The 25,138-nt window shown below is 39.6% G+C and overlaps 1 protein-coding gene across 3 annotated transcripts in view; it reads right to left on the bottom strand.

Annotated features, from left to right (window-relative positions):
• The window catches only part of PTPRJ (protein tyrosine phosphatase receptor type J), a 132,517-nt gene that overhangs the window by 38,971 nt on the left and 68,408 nt on the right, over positions 1–25,138 (bottom strand). For 2 of the 3 annotated variants that reach the window (XR_006101612.1, XM_042447039.1), the window contains exons 2-8: positions 18,128–18,146; positions 17,211–17,432; positions 14,089–14,355; positions 12,617–12,883; positions 8,528–8,794; positions 5,567–5,830; positions 1,568–1,834 (exon numbers count right to left, since the gene is read on the bottom strand). Coding sequence is in view for 2 of the 3 variants with exons in the window: in XM_042447039.1 (XP_042302973.1) it covers positions 1,568–1,834; positions 5,567–5,830; positions 8,528–8,794; positions 12,617–12,883; positions 14,089–14,355; positions 17,211–17,432; positions 18,128–18,146 (1,573 nt within the window). In the remaining variant the exon portion in view is untranslated. The remainder of the gene's footprint in view (positions 1–1,567; positions 1,835–5,566; positions 5,831–8,527; positions 8,795–12,616; positions 12,884–14,088; positions 14,356–17,210; positions 17,433–18,127; positions 18,147–25,138) is intronic. The other variant, XM_042447040.1, reaches the window with a different exon arrangement.

Genomic DNA, 25,138 nt, shown 5'->3' on the forward strand with positions numbered 1-25,138 from the left:
CTCTTTTGTAAGCCTTTTTTTAGATACCAGTAGATGATGCTAATGCGGCTTTTACATCCTGGTTTGCCAAAAACCTCCACGGGGGTGTGCTGGGGAGGAGGAGGAGAAGAAGAAGACAACTATGTCAAAGGAGACAAATTGGAATTGAACCCCCCCCCCCCCCCCCGGAAATATTACTATTTGGATTACAAATGTCAGAATCCTCCAGGCAACATGGGGAATAGCCATGCTGGTTACGAAATTCTAGGACCTGGAGTCTATAAAAAAGTAAATTTTTCCAAGGTCTCTCCTGTTTTGTTCACATGGAATGCTGGAAATTGCATCCAAAAAAGGAACTATCTATCTCTCTCTCTCTCTCTCTCTCTCTCTCTCTATAATGGCATACATAAAATACAATACAATAATAACCACTTATACAGTCATAGAAACTCTAACATGTGTCAACTTGTAGTGTATTTTAAAAAGTTGTAAAAATGTTTCAAATAATCTCTTTAGAATAGTCTGCATATCAATAACAGAAATTGATAAAAATAATAGAATAGTATAAAAAAAACCTATAGACCATCCTATAACTATATAGGCAAGCCTCGTCAATCAGTTTATATAAGATAAAATTTCATACAGCAAATTTCATGGTGTCTGCAATAACAATATCAGCCATAATTAGACTTCCAGAGTTCACTGAATCTGTTTTAAATAGCCTCTCCGAAGGGTAATAGCAGCTGCAAGAAATTTAGCGACTTTGCTAGTTACATCTTCATTTTGGTCTGCTAAAAATATTTAATATAAAATTTATTCTCCCTTCCGGGTAAATACTTGACAATAGGAGTTATATAGAATGCACGGGTCTCTATATAGAGGGGGCAACTAAGAAGAACGTGCAGCAACAGCAGCCCAGCAGCAGAGGTGACTACCTGGGCATCTGTGGGTGAAGGACCCTTTAAAACGCCTTCCCAGAGTTCCCTCAGAGACCTTGGCATCAGGGGAGGAGACCCTGCAGCAACAACAGAACTTTAATAACACTAGTCAAACAAGTAGGACAGTTGCTGAATGATAAAGGGACTGCAGAAAAGCTGAAGGAAGAATAAAAGGGAAGGAGTATTACCTATAAACGCTGCTTATAGGTTTTGTGGAAGCATATGGCTGGCTAATGTGATGTACAGGATACTGGATGAGAGAAACCTTTATCTAAACAACACGGCTGTTATGCTTGTGTTCCTATGCCATAACTGAACCAGGAATAGGCAACCTGTGGCCTTCCAGATGTTGCTGGGCTGCAATTCCTCAGCCTCAGCGATGCTGGCAAGGGTATATGTGAGGACCACAATTGATCCAGCCCTGTCTAAATAGATCCATACTCCTTGTTTTTAAAATATCCAAAATACCATACCTGTACACAAGATAGAGAAATAACCATATAATTTTTAATATTAAAATTTCCTTAATTATTCAGAGACTCATTGATCTATCTGAACTGGCATATTCTCCTTAATCTGAATATATAGGATTTACCTTTAGAGTACAGAAATGCAGTGACTGCTAATTCCCATTGTCATAGTTTACTCACTTGTATAAACAGTTGTATCATTTGGATCTCCAACAGTGCTATTGTCTGCTGCTACTGGATAGATGATGAGTTTATACAATGTTCCAGGTTCCAGGCTGCTAATTAGCAAACTACTGGTAGTAGAAAATTCATTCTTGGAAGTGCCATTTCCTTCTATTTTTATCCGGTAAGTGTAGTTAGAAGCATCTGGATCACTATTATTCCATTTTAATGTTACTGAATTAGTTCTGACATTTTCAGTATAGATGTCAAAAACTGGACTGGGTTCTGTTTAGTAGAGATAAAAAAACAGTTCTGTCCAAAAGATGAAAAGCTTGTCACAATTTAAATTTGTGAAGCACCAAAACTCTTTGAACAAATAAAGTGTTGCTGTCATTTAGTTAGCTAATATTGTCTTTGAATACTTTTCAGCACAAAAAATCTGATGACATTTTTAATTATTGTTGTTGCATGCTTTCCAGTCACTTCCAATTTATGGCAATTCTGCTAAGGAGACTCTTATCTCGGGGTTTTCTTGGCAAGATTTGTTCAAAAGGAGTTTGTCATTGTCTTCTTCTAAGGCTAAAAGAATGTAACTTGCCCAAGTATCGTATATATATGAATATGGTAAAAGGAACACAAAATCCAAGAAAATATGAAGGAAAATAAACTGGAATCAAATTTTCCAACTGGGACTGGATTAAAAACTAACATTTCTTGAAAGGAGAAGAGAAGAATTAAGACTGTGCTGAATGGCTTGGCCAAATTGGCTTGGATTCTTAGAAGTTAATGATGCAATGAGATTGGCTTATACTCTTAGAAGCTCTTGATACAATTAACCATGGTATTCTTCTGGCTAGGCAGTGGAGGATATCTGCAGGAATATTTTGCTATGGTTCTAAGTGGATTCCTGTAGGTAGATTATTATTCTGTTGTTGCTGCCGTGTGCCTTCAAATTGTTTCCAAGTTAGGGCAACCCTAAAGCAAACCTACAATCGGATTTTCTTGGTAAGATTTGTACAGAGGAAGTTTGTCATTGCCTTCCCCCATGGCTGAGACTATGGCGGGGTACAGACCGTCTGCCGCCGCCGCCAGTAGGTCCGCGGGGGAGCCGGAGCCTTCACACGGCCCGACTCCCGCGCGGACCGAAAAAGAAGCTCCAAAATGGAGCTTCTTTTTAAGTCGCGTTTGCGACGTAGTGAGGCGCCAGGGGCGCACTCACTACGTCACAACGCCCGCGACGCGTACGGACGCTCAGCGTCCGATAAGTAAAGATGGCGGCGCCCGTATGAACAGGGCGCCGCCATCTTGTACGTATTCAATACGTACTAGGGTTAGGGGTGTGTGGAAGCACCGCCCCTTCCTAACCCTAGTACGTATTGATGACGTACTATTTGGCGGTCTGTAAACCGCCTATGTGACTTGTCCTTGGTCACCCAGTAGCTAAACTGAGAATACACCACACTGGTTCTACTGGATTATTATTCTAGCCCTTTGTATTTTTGGGATGCTACGGGGATCTATTTTCTCCTTCATATTATTTAGCATTTACATTACAGCAGGAATCATGTGGTCCTCCAGATATTCTTGGAACATAGTTCCCATTTGCTCTAGCTAGCACAGTCAGTTGATAGGAATGCTGGTAGTTGGAGTCCAACATGATTCCAACATGGAGAGCTGCATGATTCCCATCCCTGATTTACATGAAACCACTGGGTGAGGTTATCTGGAGATAAGAGCTATCGTCAGTTGTGGCTTTCAAACCATTCTCAAGTCACTTTTTTGTTGAATCCAGGTGGGGATTATAGTGTTCTAAATCAGCCTGGATGGGGGCTAACAAAATGAGTCTCAAACCAGGCAGAACAGAGATACAGCTCATGGGTGTTGTGACCACACACACACCAACTACTGCCCCATGTGGATCGAGATAGCCTTGCTACAGCTATCTACACTCTGGTAGCCTAGTGCAATCAGTTGTAAATGGAAATCTTTTCAAAGCAACCTGAAAACTTCAGTTCGTCCTAAATAGGGCAAGCAAATGCTCAATAAAGACTGGGTGGTGTGATCATATTGAGCCAGTGCTCTGTCATCTGCATTGGCTTCCAGTACATTTCTAGGCCCAATTAAAAATAGGAGCGCTATACACTGCCCGCTGTGCGGTCAGGTGGACAGTATGACGATGGTGTCAGGGCAGCGTCAGGGCGTGCATCGTTGTTGTTTATTTTCATTACAGTGGACCCTTGGTATCTGTTGGGGTTTGGTTCCAGGACCCCCCCCCCCCCCCATGGATAACAAAATCTGTGGATGCTCAAGTCCCATTAAATGACAGGTGTCCCTTACATGAAATGGCAAAATCAAGGTTTGCTTCTTGGAATTTATATATTTTAAAATATTTTTAAGCCATGAATACTTGAATCCGCAGATGTGGAAAGATGACTGTACATTAGTATAGACTGAATATCCCTTTTTGGAAATCCAAAATTGTCCAGATGGGTGGCTGACACGGTGACACCTTTGCTTTCTAATGGTTCAATGTACACAAACTTTGTTTAATGCACAAAATTATTAAATTCTTGTATATAAATTTACCTTCAGGCTATGTATATAAGGTGCATATAAACATAAATGGAATTCCTCTGAAGATGCCAGCCACAGATGCTGGCAAAACATCAGGAATAAACTCTTATAGAACATGGCCACATAGCCCGAAAAACCCACAAAAAACTATAAATGGAATTATGTGTTTAGACTTGCATCCCATCTCCAAGATATCTCTTTATGCATATTCCAAATAAATAAATAAATAAATAAATAAATAAATAAATAAATAAATAAAAAAACCCACCAAAATCTGAAACACTTCTTGTCCCAAATATTTTGGATAGAGGAACTCAACCTGTACTAGCTGTACAATGCTCTCTTGAGAGATTACCTTGATTCTTAAAATCTGCTCTATTTTGGCATCATGTGATGAAAACACTTCCCCACATGTTTTAATATTTCATCTTTAAAATTAATTTTTGTGTGTGTGATATCTATAGAACTTCTCACATTTTTAGTGCTTAAGACTTCAGTGCTTAATTTCTGGTGGGGCTTTGCATTATTTGATCCTATGAGTTATTTGATTTCTGGTGGTACTATGAGTTACTTGGTTATTTCCTGTTAATTTTTATGCTATATTTAGGCCTTAAAGTTTTGCTTTTTAACAATTTTTTCTCTTTTAGTTGTAATCCATACAAGAATCTCTGCTACTGGGTGGTACTAAATGTTGTAAAAGAAAAAAGCAAATAAAAATAAATCTGAAAGGTTTGAGATGGAAGAAACCAGAATGAATATAATAATAGAATCTAACAGTAATTCCCTTTTATTAAAATAACATGCAAATTATTTTAGTATTTCCAAGTGTGCAGAAAATGTATAAACTCGTCCCTCGGTATCCACGGACCTGTCATTCATGGTTTTGATCATTCACAGATGGCAAGACCTCCCTCCCTTCCTTTTTGCCCCCGGCACTAGGGCCACTGGGGCCTGTCATCCATGTCAGCCACATGGGGACTCACTTTTCCAGCAGCACTCGGGGTTCAGTGTGTGCACACCCCACCCCCTCCACTGCAGCAAATGGGCACGCAATATGTCAATTGGCTGCGATTTCGGGGGCAGTGTGTGTGCACGCCAGGGCCTGAGTGCTGCTGGGAAAGCTAGCCTCCATGTGGCTGGTGCGGCTTACAGGCCCTGGCACCGGGGGGGGGGGGGGGGGAGGGGGGAAGAAGTCCCATTGTTCCCAATGGCAGCTTGCCATTCGGGACAATGGGACTTGAATATTGGAGAAATTTTGGATTCGCAGGAGGAGGGAGCAGGAATGTATCCCCCGCAAGTCCAGAGGGGCCACTGTAGTTCTCTAGCAAATTACAAACTTTGTGAACAGAAAGATTACACTGAGGATATCCCAAAATACCTCTGTGGTAAGGGAAAAAAAATCACAATCTGAATTTAGCACATCATTTAATTCGATTTACTTACTTGTATTAGCAGTTATATTGCTTGGTTCTCCTACAGTTTTATCACCTGCTACTGGATAGATCTTGAATGTGTAGAATATTCCAGGTTTCAAGTTCTGAATTACTGCAGTGGTGGTATCAAAAGATTCATTCCAGGCATTACCATTTCCTTGTACTTGTACAAGGTAAGTGTAATTAGAAGCATGTAGGTCACCATTTTTCCATATTAAATTCACTGCTGTGCTGCTGATGTTATCAAAGTGGATGTCAGAAACTGGATTGGGCCCTGATTAAGAAAGAGTTCATGAATTAAAGTATTATCGCCCTGTGATTTGGTCCTAACACAGATTCATTAGAAAATAATGTGGTTAGCTAATATTTTCTTGATGCATACAATATTTTCAACATGGTAAATGTGTCTTACAAGTAGCCATTTTCACTTATGTTGCACACACTTTCCTACTTTACTTACCAAAGGGCAAACAACTTTTTACACAATTGACAATTAAAGTTAATGGGTAAGTAGACTGATATAAATTCAGTCTCAATTTTTAACAAAAAACATTCTCCTCTGTCAGCTGTTGTCCTCCAAATGTAGCAAGGAAAGAAGTTTTAAATTATTTTAAATGGTGTAAACTGTTATTACTATACACTACCCTAACATTTTTTGATATAGTTTTGGAAAAATATTTTAACAAAGATAGGGGCCAAGATCATAGATCAGCCACAAAGAGGCTGAACAGACAGCCTGGAAAAACCGGTTTCCGGGCGACTTGGGGGTGTGGCATTTTGATGGTACAACCCCAGGGCATCAAAACACCATGTACCCAGAGTTGTTTGAAGCTGCCCCTATGTGATCACTAGGGGGCAGCTTCAAACAACTTGGGGGCGTGGCATTTGGATGACACACATCCCCAAGATACCCAGACATCATGCTGGGCAATCACAAGGGGGTGGTTTCCAGCCCCTTTGGGGACATGGTGTTTTGACGGCGCATGCCCTCAGAGTGCCCAGAAGCCGCCCTGGGTTGCACTGAACCACCGATGGCAGCCCAAAACCAGCCTAAAATGGAACGGCTCTTTTCCATTATTTGTGCTGGCAGCAGGGCGGATTGGGGCCACGTGTGCTTGCCACACCTCTGGACTGAACAGCTCCAGGGCAGCTTCAATCCACCCTCTTTGGTCAATCTGTTTCATCCCTCTGTTAAGTACACATAAGTAGCATCTCCTGGCCTGACCCCTCCAATCCTTTTTCACTGGGCAGCAAATTTTGTGAGCCAATGGAGATTTTTTCACCTTTTGATCAGGATGCAGCAGACTGATGTTTCTGCCCCCTCCCTTCAACAATCTCCAGTGTGAATCAGAAATAGAATTCTTGTCACAATTCCTCTTCACACCACCAATTGTGGACAAGAACGGCAGTATCCTAGAGTTACACATCTGTAACTGATTCGTATTCACATTCCCTGCAGCCATGACTATACAAGTTTGTTTGTTTATTATTGTTACAATTATTTACAGTACAATCTTCAAGAAAGCTCCTGATCATTCTTCTTCTTCTTTTTTTAAAATATAGTTACATTTAAATGTAAGCCTATATTCACAATACAGTGGGCCCTTGTTATACGCTGGGGTTTGGTTCCAAGATCCCCCGTGTATAACAAAATCCGTGTATACTCAAGTCCCATTCAATATAATGACATAGCAAAATGGTGTTCCTTATAAAAAATGAAAAATCAAGGTTTGATATTTGAAATTTATACTTTTTTTGAACATTTTCAAACCGTGTATGCTTGAATCCGTGTATAGGAAATCCGTGTATAAGAAGGGCCGACTGTAGTAGTGTTGGCCTACATGAAGGTTCATGTGGGAGAATATTCCATCAATTCAAGGACCCTGAAACTGGGCTAGAGGAAACGTAACTTAATTTGTAATTCAGTCTGCTATGAGTGGGTCTGAACTAACTGGAGTAAAGGTAGGGCATTAAATATGAAAAAAATATAAAAAGTATGCAGTAAAAATGTTTTTGCTGGAATTTGTTAACTGTTTTGAAAGGCCAGGATTTGACTGCTACATTCTAAGCTAAACAAGGAATGGCAACCATACAAAGCCAGGTTGGACCATATCCTCAGCAGCTCATGTATTTGTGCTAAGAGACAAAAGTCAATGGGAGAACAATACTGTATCCCTTCCACAGAAACTGGCAGATAAAGAACAAAGCCTCCCAACCATATACAAGGGACTCAAACTAACATTTGTCTTTCTGCATTGAAAGAAGAAGACATTCTTTATTACGGTCAAAGACCAGCATCAAAATAAAATAATACACATATAAAGATTACTTGGGATAAAAATCTGCCAGCTAGAAATGTAAATAATGCATTAACATTAGAGCAGCTTGGGGACAGGGATCAGATACCAGAAATATAAGAGATCCTTCAACTGCTGACTGCTTCAGAGCATCAGATATTTCTAAAAAATAACTGAGGGGCAGTAGGGGTGAGAAGAAGATGAAATACCAGGGAATCCTGATATCAGATATTGGTACAGACTGGTATATGCATCAATAACCAGGCTCCTTGGAAGTTAGGAATTTTATCAGAAGTAAGAGGCTTCTCAGGAGTAAAGAACCATTTGTACCTTGGTACAATCTAGCAACACAGGCTTTCAGCTGAACTCTGTTCATTTTTGGAACAAGTCAGTTTGCTTCCTGACCTGACCTCCTGTACTACTGATTGCCGAATACCAGCTAATACCTTGCTCCTGTACCCTGCCTGCCTTGGGATTGCTCCACTGTGCTCATGTATAATGTTAACTTTTGGATCTGAACTTCTCCTCAAGACCCTGTATTTCTGAGAAATCTTGATAATAACTTGGTTCGATGGCCCTCTGGGCCCTTGCCTGCCTTCTGTCCTGTGGAATAATTCCTCCTTTGCCTTCTAGTGACTCTGTAGTACAAAAACCACATATCTGAATATACTTACTTGTATAAATGGTTGTCTCCTCCAAATCTCCCACAGTGTTATTATCAGATACAACTGGATAGATTCTGAATGTGTATGGTGTTCCAGGTTCCAGGTTCCAAACTACTATACTGGTAGTATTAGAAGATTCATTTCTGGAAGTACCATTTCCTTCTATTTGTATTTGGTAAGTGTAGTTAGAAGCATTTGGATCACTGTTGTTCCACTTTAAAGTTACTGTAGTAGTGCTGATATTTTCAACATGGAGATAAGAAACTGGATTGGGTTCTATTTAAGAGAGGGGAAAGGGATATGTCTGTTTCAATGGAAGTAAATTTCTCAATTTTAGATGCATTGGCAGAACAGATATAAATGGCATTTCAGCTATTGAAGACAGTCAAGGAGGAAAATGCAAAATCAAAGTTATATTTCAACATTAAGAAAACAAAAATAATGACCACAGATAGATAAGCTCATATAACTTTAAAATGGATAACAAAGGTCTGGCACAGACTGCCAGAAAGTGGCGGTCTGGCACCGATTTTAGGGCTCTGGTGTGTGGCTCATCTGCACACTCCTGAGCCCTACCACGCACTGCCGGCACATCATGGCTCAGCCCCGTTCACATGGCATGATGATGCAGGCGTGCTGCAGCGTCCACATATCGCCGCGCCATGCGTGTATCATCAGTGTACATCAGCACAACAATGGTGTACAAATGTATCATCGGTGTACAAATAGCACAACAATGTTGCCCCGCGCGTGGACTAAAAATAACCTGTTTTCAGTGGGTTCTTTTTAGTCTTGACAGAGGCTGCGCCATTTGATTGGTGAGGCTTTCTTGCAGCATAAAAATGGGAGGCTACAAGCCGCCTTTTCTGGGTGGTCTGTCAAGCCACAAAGATATAGAAAAGGTCAAATACTGTGTATACCTTCATCTGGCCATAAATCAAAAAGATGACTATAGTCAAGAAATCAGAAAATTAGGAGTTGGAAGGGCATCTATTGAAAAAATAGATTAAGATCTTCAAGTGTAAAAATACAGTGCGCCCTCGCCTTACGCAGGGGATCCGTTCCGGATCCCTCCGTGTAAGGCGAATTCCGCCTATGCTCGAGCCCCATTGGAAACAATAGGGCTCGTGCGCGGCGGCTTGAGCGCGGTGGCGTGGCTGCGCGCGGGCCGCAACAGGCGCACATGCCCATTCAATTGAATGGGACGCGCCGCCCCTTCCGCCCTGCGCGCGCACCGCGGCTTGAGCGCGTATGCTCAAGGCCGCATATGGCGCGGGCGCACTGTATAACACTGAATGCCAAAGTCAGGATTGACCATGCCACAGTATTTTCAACAGAAAAGTCCACAGAAAGTGGTCTGGATGCCTGCCTTCCTGGCCAGTCCTCTTACCAGTTGTGCCCAAATTGCAAAAAGCCGTATGAAGTGGGTGGCACTGTCAGCTGTCTTCTCCCATCCACCTTCCTTCTCTTCTCCCCCCCCCCCCCGCAGTTCCACGACTTTCTAGCCTTTCACCTGAGGGCTGATAACATTTCTTCAAGCCTTTACAAATCCCATGAGGATATCCTGGCCCCTGGGGATCCGTGGACCATAGGTTAAGAATTGCTGATTTTTAAAGAATATTAAAATGCCCTGTTTCATTTCCAAGGTAGTAAAACTCACTCACAAAATTTCAAAATATAGACCAAATAAAAATAATTTTTTGCATACTTGTTGTTTTACTCTTTTTATTTTTTATAACTTTGCACAGAGAACTTTGAAAATCTGATGAAAGCTATGGGCACTTTCCCAAGAAAAATATACTTAAATACAATTTCCAAAGTAACAGGACAGAAACTGAAAAACAAAACAAAACAAACTGTTCAGAGCCCTTCCCTACCCCCACCCCAGAAGCCTTTCCCTATCTATAGGGGCTTCTAGACTTATTTGTTTGCTGGAACCAACATGAATTATACCCAAAGTTGTATTTGTGCAGCTCAACAAGGAAAATCTTCAATTGATTTCGGAGTGGAATATAAGATCCAACAAATATCAGTCCAGATAACCAAAATAGAAAAGCTAGAAAGCATTCTAATGATTATTACAGAATTATCAGACAATTCTTATTTATTATATTCTACACAGCTATGTCAGAATTCAAAATACTATTCAGAGCTTTCTTCCATCCAGACACTGCCCAGACCCAGACTAGCTTAGCTTCACAAAACCCAAGTTCATACACTACGCCCTTACACACCGGTCACCTTGTTTGTTATGAAAGTTAAAAAACACAGTTCATTACTCAGGTTCATTACTATGCTATTTTAATAATTAAAGGAAATAATCTTTTCATTCATACTGAGGGAGAAACAAGCTGTATCTAAGAAGGTATGGGAACTTCCTGAGATAATAGTTGTTCTAAGAAACCATGGCAATATTGCTTCAAGCTGGTGCCTATAATTGTTACAATGACAGAATCATAATTTGGAGGAGGTAATGACTATATTTGGAAAGAGAGAGCATATAGATAAACTGCTGATTTTCACTTTGGAGCTCAGCTTTGTAAAATTAGATTAGAGAAGCTTTTAATATGTTCAAATACTACCACCTCTTATTTCCTGTACATCAAAAGAGTATATTTTGCAAAGTTGTCATTATTAACACTTTCCTAGAAAGACTGCTTTAAAAGATATATTTTGGTTTATTTATCACACAGAATAATTCATTTGCTACCATTTCAGAATCCCCATTAAAACTGAATGGACGTAAACTGAGCTCAGCTTCCTATGGATACCTCTGTTGGTATACTTGATAGCTGAAATGCTGCATTCCACAAAATTTCACGTGCAGCAGAAAAGACTGCAAGGCATATGCCATCCCAAATACAAGGAAAATATTGATTCAGCAAGGGATCCAAATAAACTGCCTTGGGAGCAGGGCATATATACACTTGTGCCTACCCATGCAGCACTCTCCTGACTGTGTGAGATCCAATACAGCAGGGGCATGAAGCCTGTTTTGACTTGTGGATCAATCTTTCTAAAACATGGGGACTGGAAGACCTGTGGCCCTCTATATGTTGTTAAACTCAATCACCCACCAAACTTGACCAGCATGGTCAATAGTGAAGCATAGTGGGAGTAGTGGTTTATCAACTTTTGGAGAGCTCAATCCTTGACATATGCACTAGAGAGGTAGAACTGACTGAGCAGGATAGAGATCCTGGCATTAGAGTAGTCAGTATAATGAACACTTTGAGGCAGCCCAAAAGGAGCAGCTCTGTGGCGCCCCTGGATGTGTGGGGTTGGGGATGCAGCAACCGGACACCAAGCCTCCAACCCACTTGGAAAAGAAGCCGCGAAAAGGAGCTTCTTTTGCTGGTGCTACAGGAGCACTATAAAGGTCATGTCACACCCTCATGATGCTCCTCGTGCATGGCACCATTTACACGCCCTGTGTAAAAAGCGGTGCACAGTAAGGCTTGAGAGTGTGCACATGCTCTGCTCTTTCGAGCCCTACTTTCAGCGCCAGGCCAGCACAAAGCACTGGTCTGTAGCATGCCTAACTCAATGTATAGCTGTTGTGAAAGGGGCAAATTCTCTTTCTTTTTTAGGAAAGACGTCAGAAATAAAACTGCCAATGATGGAATGTCTTTGTATAACATTCTGGTGCAATAAAGTGTTCAGTTCTAACCACCGTACCTCAAAAAAGTGTTGGAAAAAAAAAAAACCAGAAAGGGGGACACAAATAATCAAGTAAACAGGGCAGCTGCCCAATGAGGAAAAGACCTATTTAGTTTTGAAAACAAAACAATGAGGACAGAAATGCATAAAATGATGCATGATGTGGGAAAAGTCAGACACCTCCCTACCAGCCCCTGATAAAAGCTGATGTTATCAAATGAAGCTGAGAAATCAGAGATTTAGGACAGATAGAAGGAAGTATTGCACACAGCACCTATTTAAACTATGAAATATTCTAAAGCAGTGATGGCTGCAAATGTAAAATTTAAAAGGTGATTTTTAAAATGACTGCTAGATACAGGTTATCAATGACTACTAATATGCATACTACCCCCAGTAATGTGTGCAGTATACCTTAGAATAGCAGTTGATACTTACTTGTAAAAACAATAATCTCTTCAAGGTCTCCAAAAGTTTTATTATCAGCTGCTACTGGATAGATTTTGAATGTGTATGATGTTCCAGGTTTTAGGTTCTTAAATACAATACTGGTGGTATTAGAAGATGTCATCCTGGTAGGAATGTCTCCTTCAATTTGTACTTGGTACATGTAACTAGAAGCATTTGAATCATTATTATTCCACTTCAAAGCTATTGTGGTATTAGTGGTATTTGCAATATGAAGATCAAATACAGGACTGGGTTCTGTTTTGGAAAGAGAAAAGAGGTTAGCATTGTGTGTGAATGAAAAAGTTGCCACAATATTAAATTAGTGCTGTACCAAGTCTCATGAAGCAGGTACAACATTATTACCATTTGGTTAGTTAACATTTTCTTCAAATATAAAAATTTTCATCACAATAACAAATATACAGGTGATGTTGTTAATATTCAAAATATTTCCATCATCTGTCTTAAGCATTTCCTTATGTGTACCTCCCCCAAGTCAGCACTTTAGGGAGAAACGTGGAATATAGTTGCAATCAATCAATCAATCAATCAATAAAGTTTTATGAGACAACACACTGATAGTGTTGAGATTTTGGCTGGGCATGGAGAAATCAGGCTCACATTAGAGTTTCAAACCAGTTTTGTCATTCCGCTGTCAGCGCCAAAGCCAAATGATTGGGGGGGGGGGCTGACATGGATTGGGAAGTTGTACTGACCCCATGATGTCTTCGAAGGTTGCTCCCCTGTCATTGCCCCACTGCTCCCCCATTTAGTGCTGTTTGAAACTGTTTTATGCTGAAAAAAATTTGCTCAATGATAATGGGGTGACAATTTCACTACATTTTTGCCCCTGCCAAGCTGTTTTAGGCTTATGAGAGATCTTTTGCTAACCAGGATGTTCAGATTAGAAAAAAGGTCTCTCCTGGGCATGAAACATCTGCAGGGGGGACTGAGGCAAAAACTGCAACCCCATGATTCCTAGGCATAGGGACATTTTGAGCACAGGAGGAGGAGAAGAAGAAGCCAACAACACAGCAGAAGCAGCAACAGCAACAACAACAAATAATCCAGACATTCTTTTTCAACATTTTAAAAAAAAGGTTTGGGGGAGGGATCAGATGGCTGCATTCAGACCAGCAGCTACATTTTCCCATCGCTGCTATATGTAACTCATTCATGAGTCATCTGTTGTGTGCGGGAAAGGGGTCTCTAACACTAAGTCTGAGATATCAAAATGACATGGAATATACATTAACTGAGGGTTAAAAGGAAAAAAAAATGCACAGAATCTTTAAATAATTAAATAAATAATAAGGTGCAGAAAAGCTACAGTGCTCTAGTATATTACAGACTTCATATCCCAAGTTTTTTGTTTGTTTTCATATTGAGAAACCAGAATATACCTTTTTGGTGAACATGGTAATCCAAACCCAGCAGATCTCTTACTTTAATTTACTTACTTGTATAAGCAGTGGTATTGCTTGCCTCTCCTACAGTATTATTATCAGCTGCTACTGGAAAGATGCTGAATGTGTACAATGTGCCAGGCTCCAAGTTGCTAATTATAGCATTGGCGGTATCAAAAGATTTATTCCAAGAAGTCCCATTTCCCTCTATTTGTACTAAATATATGTACTTAGATGCATGTAGGTCATCATTTTTCCAAGTTAAACTCACTGTTGAGGCATTAAGGTTTTCAATGTGGATGTCAGAAACTGGACTGGGTTCTGTTCAAAAAATGAGGGAAAGGGGTTATATCTGTATTATTAAAGTAAAATTTCTCATTTTGAGATGGTGCTATCAGAAATGAGTTATGATTAAAAAAGGGGTATTCTAGTTGTGTTCCAGTTCTACACATTTTCATATTTAATATAAACATTGAAAGGTATCTAAAGTACACTGGAAATGCAATTTTAATTTTACATGTTCTGGTAAAGAAACAAAGTAATGTATGAAAGAAATCTTATGTTGTACAATTATTAATCAACTAAATAGTATTTTTCTTTTGCTATGAATTAATGGTACTAAAAATACAGACTACAGATTTTTTTTAAATTGTGAAATTAAATTAAAGGGTAATCATGAGAAGAATTTATTAGCAGTATTATAGTTTTAAAAGCAGAATGGAGAAATTAATCAATCAGGATGGAATATTTAAAAAAAACCACTTCAGAGACGAGGACTCTGACACAGAATGACCAAATGTGTCAAAAGCTGGTGGTACTTCTTATTGTCTCACTTTTAAAAAGATCGATGAAATGTTTTGCTAATCATGCAGTGCCAAGCACAAAATGTTGGTGGCATATATCCTCTATCAAAAGTGTCCTTCAATATTACACTGGGCAAACAGGCCAGTTTCTGTGTCAGAGGATAAATGTACAAAAATCAGACATTAGGAATGGGAATACATTAGAAAAGGCAATGGTGCTTGGTAAGGTAGAGGGGAGTAGGAAAAGAGGAAGACCACATTCCAGATGAATACTCAGTCAAAGAAGTCACAGCCCTGAGTCTTCAAGACCTGAGCCTATTGATGATAGGTGCCTTGGAGGTCTCTCTCTCTCATTCATAGGGTTACCATAAATCAAAGTTGTTTCAAGCCAGTTAACAACTGGATGAGAAAAAGAAAATGACTTTATACAATAACACACCACACTGTTATAGCACTATTATTCCAGTAACTGCAATGGCTGCCTCCTATGGAATTACGGGATTTATAGTTTAGTGAGGCCTAAGACATCTCTGGCTGAGAATTGTAAATGCCTCTCCCAGGACTATATAGGAACCCACAATATCAATTTAAGTGGAATAATAGCACTATAACAGTATACTGTGATATTGTCGCTTGTGAGAATCTAGAAACATATCAAGGGGATATGAGGGGGATGGACTTATCCACATCTAATGCCACAATCCACACTGCAAGCAAGACACTCACACTGCAAGCAAGATAAAAGGTGTCACCTTTCCATTTAAAAGCTAGGAAAGTATTTGGATGGGAACGCATCAAGAAGCACTGACAAGCAACAGTGAATGGGATTATATAGGTTGGCACCATTCTGAGTAAACCCTGAAAATTCTTTTATTGCCTAGTGGGGTATCTTTCAGCAGTCATATTACAGACTGCATTATTCCTTCTAACTTCTACGTGGAGAAAAAGGTCTAGCCTTGGATTGGGTAATCTTGCTTCAGATCCTCTCTATCCAGCTCCTATCCACCTCTGTAGTAATTTCCTCCCTGACAACTGGGGTGTGGAGGAGAGAGATACACAAAAAAATTGTGTCAGGGTAATCTGGGAGAGGCTTGTTGAACTTTCCTGGGCCTGAGCCATTCCCTGAAACTGATTGGGAATCTATGCTAGTCTTAGAGCTAGCACAGATTAATTGTGATAGGTTTCAGGCCACCATAAGTCAGAAACAACCTGAAGGCACACAACAACAACAAATCCTGGAAACTTTGATTCTGGATCTCTCTGAGATAAAAGTCAGAATTTGTTCTGCCTGACTGCAATTCTAGATAGAACTGATCTGGGAATAAATGTCATCAAACCGAATGGGTCTTAACACTAAGCAGACAAAACCTAGAATTGCAATTTTATATTTTACACGATAGAGAAAGGAAAGGAATGCAACTCACATAATAAAGCTATCTGGCTACATAGCAGTTAGGGTAATCTGGCTGGGTTTTAATGCTGCAACATTTAAACAGATTAACTAAGATTTTTTTTTAAAAAAAACTCAGCTAAAGCTGTGTTCCTAAATAGGAAGTACATTTTAAAAATGTTTTTAAAACAGAAAAGGTGAAATCCTATTCAATAGTTGATTATGTTCTGGTTGCCATTCCAGGTGGGAAGCAGAGCTGTGTCTGCATGCCAGCCTAGCATTTAAGGCTTAAGACAAACCAGTGGGCTATGATCAAATGGGAAACTGCTTTCATAAGGAGATGCTTGGTATCTCCTCATGCAACTGTATAAAAAGTATAACTGACAGAATAATGCCCCAAAAGGAATTGAGCCAAGCATGTATAAAAATAGAGATAGTATTCACTCTTTCCCTTAACACAGAAGGTACTTCTGTGATGATGCCTGCTACAACACGTGCTTGACATATCCTGAAAAAAGGCTAGCAGCCTGTTGGTGAATTATTATAGTGTAAATGAGACTTGCACCATTGTAACTCACTTTCTTGGTCATTGCACAGCAACAAAAATTCCCCTCAAGCCCACCTTATACAGACACTTCAACACATGTTGTCTGGGAGTGGAGGGATCAGCAGGGACATGTCCAGCCAATTTCCTGCAGTTGGATGAACTGCAAAGATGTCACCTGTGGGAACTTCCCAAGGATCCCCTGCCCCCAAGTGAAATATGCTTTTGAAATCCTAATTAGACTGCTTGTATGAGCAGCTGTCTATGCAAGTCAGATGCTGGCCATACAGCTGCAACTGAATCTCCTGTGTATGAGAAGCCCAAGTAACATTATCTTGATTTAAAATGTTAACAAAAGAAAAGTTCCCCCTATCAGAACCACTTCACAAATCGTACAGAATTCACATACGTCTCTTTGAACATCTAGCATATCACTTACTTGTTGTGATGGATCTGCAGCATGTGTCAGTAGAATTTGTAAAATAAATAATATACTCTATGCCAGAATCAAGTCCAGATATTGAACTATTCCCTAGTGGAATCTTCACTTCTGTTCCATTTGCAAAAGTTACATTACTTATAATAAAGTTGCTAGGCAATTGGATTTGAATTTCTGTTGCTGATATTTGTACATCATTTATAGAACTGCATTCACTGGAACCTATACAGGAAAAAGGAGACAATAGCTACAGTCCTTTGTTGTAACTAGACTTTCCACTACTAAGTAAGTATTATAATACAATATTCTTTTCTTAATTATTATTATCAAGCATGGGAAAAACATCTTGTCCCTTACATGAGCTTTGGACAAGAAGAAACTTTTCTGAATGGCACAGGAATGACAGTGCTGGTGTGTGTGTGTGTGCTGTTCAGGCTCTGAGTTGACAAGAGACTAGACTTAACTTACAATGGATGCAATGCACAAAATGGCAGAGAAAAGGAAGGGTAGGGTCCTGAGTGAAATGAGTGAGCCACATTCTCATTCACCTTCTGTTGCTTGGAATATGAAAAGATTAGGTTTTCTACAGGTACTGAGAATGTGTGGAGATTATACTACGAACAGACTGTAGCCTGTGACAGGGCCAGTCAGATCAGGCACATTACATCTTTGCAGATCTACAAAAGTAAACAATTTTATATTAAAGGTAACATACACTCTGATATTGGAAAGCTATTGAACACTACTTAACCTCAGGTAAAAAGTTAACTGCAGTAATGGTATTGTGTGACTGGTTTGGGGGACAGGCCATGGGTTGCAGAGGTTTAGGAGCATTTATACAGGCATGTTACTAGTCATAATTTGTAATTAACTATCAAAACAGTAAAATGTGGACAACATGATAGAATGGTACTTACAGACAGCATCCACTCTTATCTGTAAAAAAAAATGAAGACAAAAGAATAAGTGGTATTAAAACATCTACAGTGCTTTACCTGTACATATATTTACTATTAATGTATATTAATAGATAACACAGCCATGTTAACACAAAGTATCTTGATTTACAGCTAGAGATTTAGTGCTGTCAACCAGCTCACAAAGATTCTAGTCTCTTGAAGCAAGAGTAACAAATATCATTATTTGATATCCAAGGACAGCCTGGATCTCAAGCGAAGTTATTTTTCTGTTGTTAATGGAGCTGGAATTTTATTATCTGTGTTTTATTGCCCTTTATCCCCAGTACCCACATAGCCAAGAAAGGGAATGGTCTCTGCCTGCATCAGTGTCCCTCTAGACCAGTGGTTCCCAACCTGGGGTATGCAGCAGGACAATAAGGAGTAGACAATGTTTTTTAGTAATGGTGGAATAATCAATAATGGAGTAAGCTGAGAAACAGGAGCTGCTGTGAGTGTGCATGTCTGAAAGCCATGAAACAAGAGGAGAACACCAGCTCAATGCGGTGCCATTAATTGGGCAGCTGTCTTCTCCTAGTCCGCCTTCCCCATTCCTCCTCCATATTCTCACCACCTCTTTCCCCCTCATGGCTGGAGTGGGGGAAATGGTGATGATTGGTGGAGTGAAGGATGGAAGCAAAAGAGAGAAACAAAAGGTGGTCGGGAAGGGCAACTCTCTGTGGCACTTACAAACAAGCTTCATTTATATGCCGCTTCATACCGCTTAAGCAGTGTCTAAGCAGTTTACAACTGTAAGCTAATTTGCCCCCAACAGTCTGGGTACTCATTTTAGCGACCTCAGAAGGATGCAAGCCTGAGTCGAGCTTGAGCCTTTTTGCTGGTCTTGAACTTGCAATCTTATGGCTTTTGAGTGAGTGGCTGCAGTACAGGCATTTAACCACTGCGCCACCAGGGCTCCCGTGCCTGCACTTGTCTTGCTTGTGGTGGTGCCTCATGGTGGCTTTCCACCATTGCTGGCAGGCAGTGGCTTCTTCATAAATATCTGTGTGGTTGGCTGCACTTGTGGGTAGTTACTGATAGTTATCCCTCAGCTTGCTGGTAAGCTTAGAGAGAGAGAGAATAGCAGTTATTAATGACCATTTTATGGCTTTATCCTTGTTAATGCTCTTGTTTTGCTGGTGGAAGTGTAAGGTATAAATATTTTAAATAAAATAAATCCAGGTCAGTCCTATGCATTTTTGTTGTTGTAATAATAATAATGATAATATAGCAATAATGTAATAGTAAAAATATAGTTATGCCCCACCCTATATTCCAGAATTTCTGGACTGAGTCGATTCCAAGTTAATTTTAACACTTTAAGTACAGCTGTCCCTCCCTATTTGCAAGTTTGCCACCACCACCTCACAGCCATTCTTTCTGCTTCCAAGTAAAACTTAGAGGCTGTTGTGTGAATGTACATATGGCAGCCTTAGGATTTGGGAGTCAGGGGCACAAACAATCAATACCAATAACCCCCCTCCCAAAGCGTGAGGTCACGGCCTCAATGTGCACACAACACCCTCCTTCCAGAGCTGGGGCCTTTTGTGTCAGTGAGCATGCAAGAGTCTCCAGCTTTGAAAGTAAGGAGTAGGCTCTGTCTTACTCCCCATTCCCAAAGCTGGAGACTCTTGTATGCCCACTGACACAAAACTTTTGAGCTTCAGAAATTGAGAACAAGAAGGATCTACTCCCCACTTCCAAATCTCAAGACTCCTGTATGCTCATTGACACAAAAGACTCCAGCCTGGAAAATGACAAACAGGAAGGATCCTTACTCCCCAGTTTCAAACCTGCCGTGAGACCACAAGCTAAGCATGAGACAACATGTAATGCAGCAGACTAAAAGGCTAATGCAAACCTAAGCTACATCAACTGGACTATAGTGTATAGATCAAAGGAAGAAGAAGTTGCACTCTATTTTGTTTTTGTCAGACCTCACATTGAACATTAAGTCTAGTTCTGAGCAGCACAGTAATTCTGAGCCCCAAATTTCTCTCTATAAGACTTGCCCCACTTCTCACAATTTCCCCCACAGTATTTCCCCACCACCTCATCCAAAGTATTTCCCCACATCCAAGATACACCCGCCACACACCATATCTCCTCACAATAAGTCTGCCATTTGACATACTTGGGATAGGAGCCTAATGTCAACTATGGTGCAGTTCATTTTGACTTTTCCCCATATCTTTAGCCAACAGAGCTAACAAAGTTTTCATCTTTTAAACCAGTGGATGGTACTTATTTACAGTTACAACATATACATGTGAAATAACAGCAACTATATTAATTACAAACATTTTACTAGCATAAAGTGTACAATTTATGGAAATGTGCTGCCAAGGGGTTTGTTCACTGCCTTCGAATCGATCTCAACTCATGACGACCCTATGGATCAGACATCCCCCAGATCCCCTGTCCTCCACTGCTCTGCTTAATTCCTGCAACCTCATACCTGTGACCTCCTTAATAGAGTCCCAGCATTATTGTCTTTTCCAGTGAATCCTTCCTTCTCATGATGTATCCAAAGTACAACAGCCTCAGTTTGGTCTTCTTGGCTTTCAGAGAGGTTTCCAGCTTGATCTGCTCTAAGACCCATTTGTTTGTCCTTTTGGCTGTCTATGGGATCCTCAGCACTTTTTTTCAGCACCACAATGAGTGAGCCACATTGAATTGATTTTCTTCCTATCATCTTTCTTAACTGTCCAGCTCTCACATCCATACATGGTAATAGGGAATACAATGACTTGTATGATTATATATCTGCATTTTAGAATCTTTTCTAATTGTTTAGAATCTTTTCTAGTTCTTAATCTTCCTCTGATTACCTGATTGCAGCCCCCATTTCCATCAATGTTTGATCCCAAGTATGGGAATTCTTTTACTATTTCTATTCTTCATTGACTAGGTTGAACTTGTGAAAGTATTTGGGTGTCATTATTTTGGTTTTCTTTATGTTCAACATTAAGCCTGCCTTTACATTTTCTTCTTTCATCTTCCTTAGTAGGTGTTCCAGGTCTTTGGGGGTTTTCTGCTAGTACTATGGTAACATCTGTTGATATTCCTTCCTCCTATTTTCACTCCTCCTTCTTCTGTGTCCAAGCCTACTTTTCTTATAATATGTTCTGCACACAAGTTGAACAGATAGGGTGAAAGGATGCAGCCTTGTCTGACCCCTTTGCCAGTTGGGAACCATTCTCTTTCTCCATGTTCTGTTCTGGCAGTAGCCTCTTGTCCTGAGTACAGATTCTTCATCAGGTCTATCAGTTGTGTTGGCACTCCCATGTCTTTAAGGACATTCCATGATCTATACAGTCAAAGGCTTTGCTATAGTCAAGGGGTACGTATGTAAAAAAAGGTTGGGAACCACTACTCTAGACCATCTTAAAAGACAAAATAACATCTCAGACAAAATGTAAGCCTATGACTCTAACATTGTCACTTTTGTTCTCCTGTATGATTTAATCTTTGCCTGATGAAGCCAATGAAGTTTCAAAAGCTTGCATGATGTATTATCTGCATTTTGGTTTCCCAATAAAGGTATTGCTCTTCAGTGGATTTTGTTGTAAAGTGGCATAGTGGTTTGAGCATTGGAGAACAACCCAAGAGACCAGAATCTGAATCCCTCCTTGACCATGAAACTCACTGGGTGACCTCAGGCAAGTCATATGCTCTCAGCCTCAGGGAACGGGATTGGCAAATCGCCTATGGGCAAATCGCCAAGAAAACCCCACAATAGGTTTGCCTTAGAGTCACAGCATACAACATCATCATCATTATACCTCAATAAAAAAATGCTCCATGAAGCCAAGGAATTAAAAGAACTAAAACAAACAAACAAAAAACCTCTTTACTATGAGAACAGCTTCAGCATGTATTCCCATGATGTTAATCAGCACTGGGTAGATCAAACTACTCTATCTTATTGATCCAGAAATCCAACAAGTTGAATAAAAGCACATGAAATCTCAGCTTAAGAAAATGTATTTAGCCAGAAAAGGTGCTAAAACTTACTCAAATAAAGACTCATGAAGATGTACAATTAAAAGGGGGAAAGAAATATACAAGAGAGAGAAAAGAAATGCAGGACAAAGTTATGCATACTGTGTATTACCACTTTCTCTACTGGGAGGGATAGAAATGTTTATAAACATAGAGGCCATCTGAATTTTAACATGACTGTCTACTGTTTGCTATCTTATGTGGGTGATTCAATTTGTTTGGGAGGTTTTTATATGTACTACTTATGTTTACAATTCACTGAATGACATTTTCTATAATCTGTCTATCATTAGCTATATTTCAAAAAATATCTGGATAGTTGTGTCCAAAGCCCTCTAGGCTGCCAGCTCAGAAGAAATTTTAGAACAACCCTGTTGCTTGTGATGGGAAGGCAATGGAAGTATTCCCTTAGAGAAGTGGTTCTCAACCATCCTAATGCCACGGTCCTTTAATACAGTTCCTCATATTGTGGATTATACCACCAATTGCTGTTTTGTTATCCCAGCAACAACTATATTGCCATGATAATATAAAAAATTGTGCTTAGCAAAGCATTGCCATTATCATCAAACATTTAATGATGTAACAACACTTTACAACTGCTGCTTTATCCTCAAAAATCATATTTCAGAACAAGTTCTACAAACTTGACCTCTGAAAGTAGCCCAAGACAATCAAAACAAGAACATAGCTAAGCTTAGAAAACGTGGTGTCTCACATTCAAATCTGTCTCTCAGTTCATGAACTTTTTTCCAAGAGAAGTCAAGCTGTCTCCTTCTCTATTGAGTTTTCAGCAGGCAGCCAAGTCAGCATTGTTTCATATGGCTTTTCTTCCTTAGCTGTTTTAATTGTGTGTGTGCGTGTGTTAAGTCTGTCTTTTGAAAATGTATCTGTTTTTAAAGGTTGTTTTTATCTGAGAGGCTGAGATGCCATTTAATATGTTAAAGAAACAAACTTCATTTAACAGTGAAGGGTGGGAAATATCCTATGAATACACAGTAAGTTATGAATTCCAAAAAAGGAGAGATCCATATTAGATTGGAACCAAATTACTTCACAGGTGTGGCCCAATGTGGAACATTCAGTTGTGAATGGGGCCCTCCGAGCATCTCTTTCACTTTGTATTAAAAACTAAATGTGGCATGAAAAATTTACTTCATAGTCTAGATGTTACAGTCTTCATGAAGTCCTGAATCACTTGACCTGTCATAAAAAGTTGGACATCACAGAATATGAAATATCTCCTCTAGTATGATGACTATCACAACCTGGACTGCTCCACTGTTCTTCCTGTCTCTGATAAAATGATTGTATTCACTAACATTATAAATCCTTTAAAAGATATTAAAGATCAAAACTTTCATTACACAGAAATAATCCCTTATTTTTCAGATCTGTTTTTTTCTATACTTGTCTCAGTTTCTGCTAATGAGGTGTTCCACTGATTTTATTACCACTAGAAAATCTTCAAGTTTTATATTCTTCCTACTGTAAAGGTATGAAGAAAATATCATGCATAAAACAAGATGCAGATTCAGAGGCAGGAAGTGTGAAGATTTGGGAAAGTAACAGCAGCAGCTTAAGATATATAGATGACTCCACAGCACTAGCAGAAAACAGGGAAAACATGGAACAACTGTTGTTCAAAGAAAAGCAGGGTTACAGGTGAATATTAAAAAACCAAAAATAATGACCACAGATAATGACCTCAAATTAAAAGCAGATGATCAAAACATTGAAATAGTTGCTACATCTTAGGTCAATCATAAATCAAAATAGAGTCTGGCAGCTATGAGGAACTACATACGATCCTCAAATGTATAGATATATAAATGAATACCAATGGAAGGATGATCAATGCCATAGTATTCTAATGTCTTCATATGGTTATGAAAAGCAGGATAGCAAACGAAGTTAACAGGAAGATGACCAATTCATTTGAAATGTGGTGTGGGAAGAGAGTTCTAGCAGATATCATGGGCTGCCAAAAAGAGAAATAAGTGGGTTCTAGAACAAATCAAGCCTAAATTTTTACTAGCAGCCAAAATGCCACGAGGCTATCATACTTTGGACACATCACAAGATGGCATAACTCATTGGAAAAGATGCTAATGCTGAGGAAAGTGGTTCCTCTTACAAAGAGGAAGCCCACAGTGCAGATTGATTGACTCAATTAAGGAAGTCCTGAGTTTTAATACTAGAGCTGGGCTGTTGATGGCCAGGGCTTGTAGAGGTCTCTCATTCAATGGGTTGACATATGTTAGCAAACAACAACTACAAAGTGTAAAGATCACTTTTGTAAAGACATTTTGTTATGACACTTCAAAGTAGAAGATCAATGTAACAGATTAGCCAGAACCTTTTGCAATACTGATGGCAAACCACTAGAGGCCACAATGAAACTACAAATGTTATGTATTGATACTGAAGTAAATTAAAATATCTAATATTTACAACAGTGCTTTCTTTTGTTGACCAATTAATACATTTTGCTGGGCTTCCTTCAGGATCCGGCAGCAATAACAACATTTGCTGGGATTGATAATATGGAGTAGGTCATTATAAATTGGACAGTTACACCCTGCCCTTTTGTTTCAGAAATCTCAAGGCAGCTAACACAATGAAGTTAACACAAATTCAAATAAAACAGAAATGGAAAACATCATAAACACAATAGAAATCAATGAGTAAAATTACCCTATTTAAGGAGACTTATTCAAACACCCAGTGTAGAACTGTTTTTAAAGACTTTTTCGAAACTTAAGCTGTTTCCAAATTCAAGTGCTCAAGCACTGGTAGATGTCAAGTAGTTTGGACTGTGCAATTCCTATCAGCTCAAAATACTGTCATGGGCCTTCAAATCCCAGAAGAGTCTGGGTACATTTTACAAGAAAGATTGCCATCATCCATACCTGCTTGCACTGAGAGATCACACATAACCTAATTATCAACATATTTCCTGCATTT

Source organism: Sceloporus undulatus, chromosome 1 (genome assembly GCF_019175285.1).
Source record: "Sceloporus undulatus isolate JIND9_A2432 ecotype Alabama chromosome 1, SceUnd_v1.1, whole genome shotgun sequence".
NCBI classification, from domain to species: domain Eukaryota; kingdom Metazoa; phylum Chordata; class Lepidosauria; order Squamata; family Phrynosomatidae; genus Sceloporus; species Sceloporus undulatus.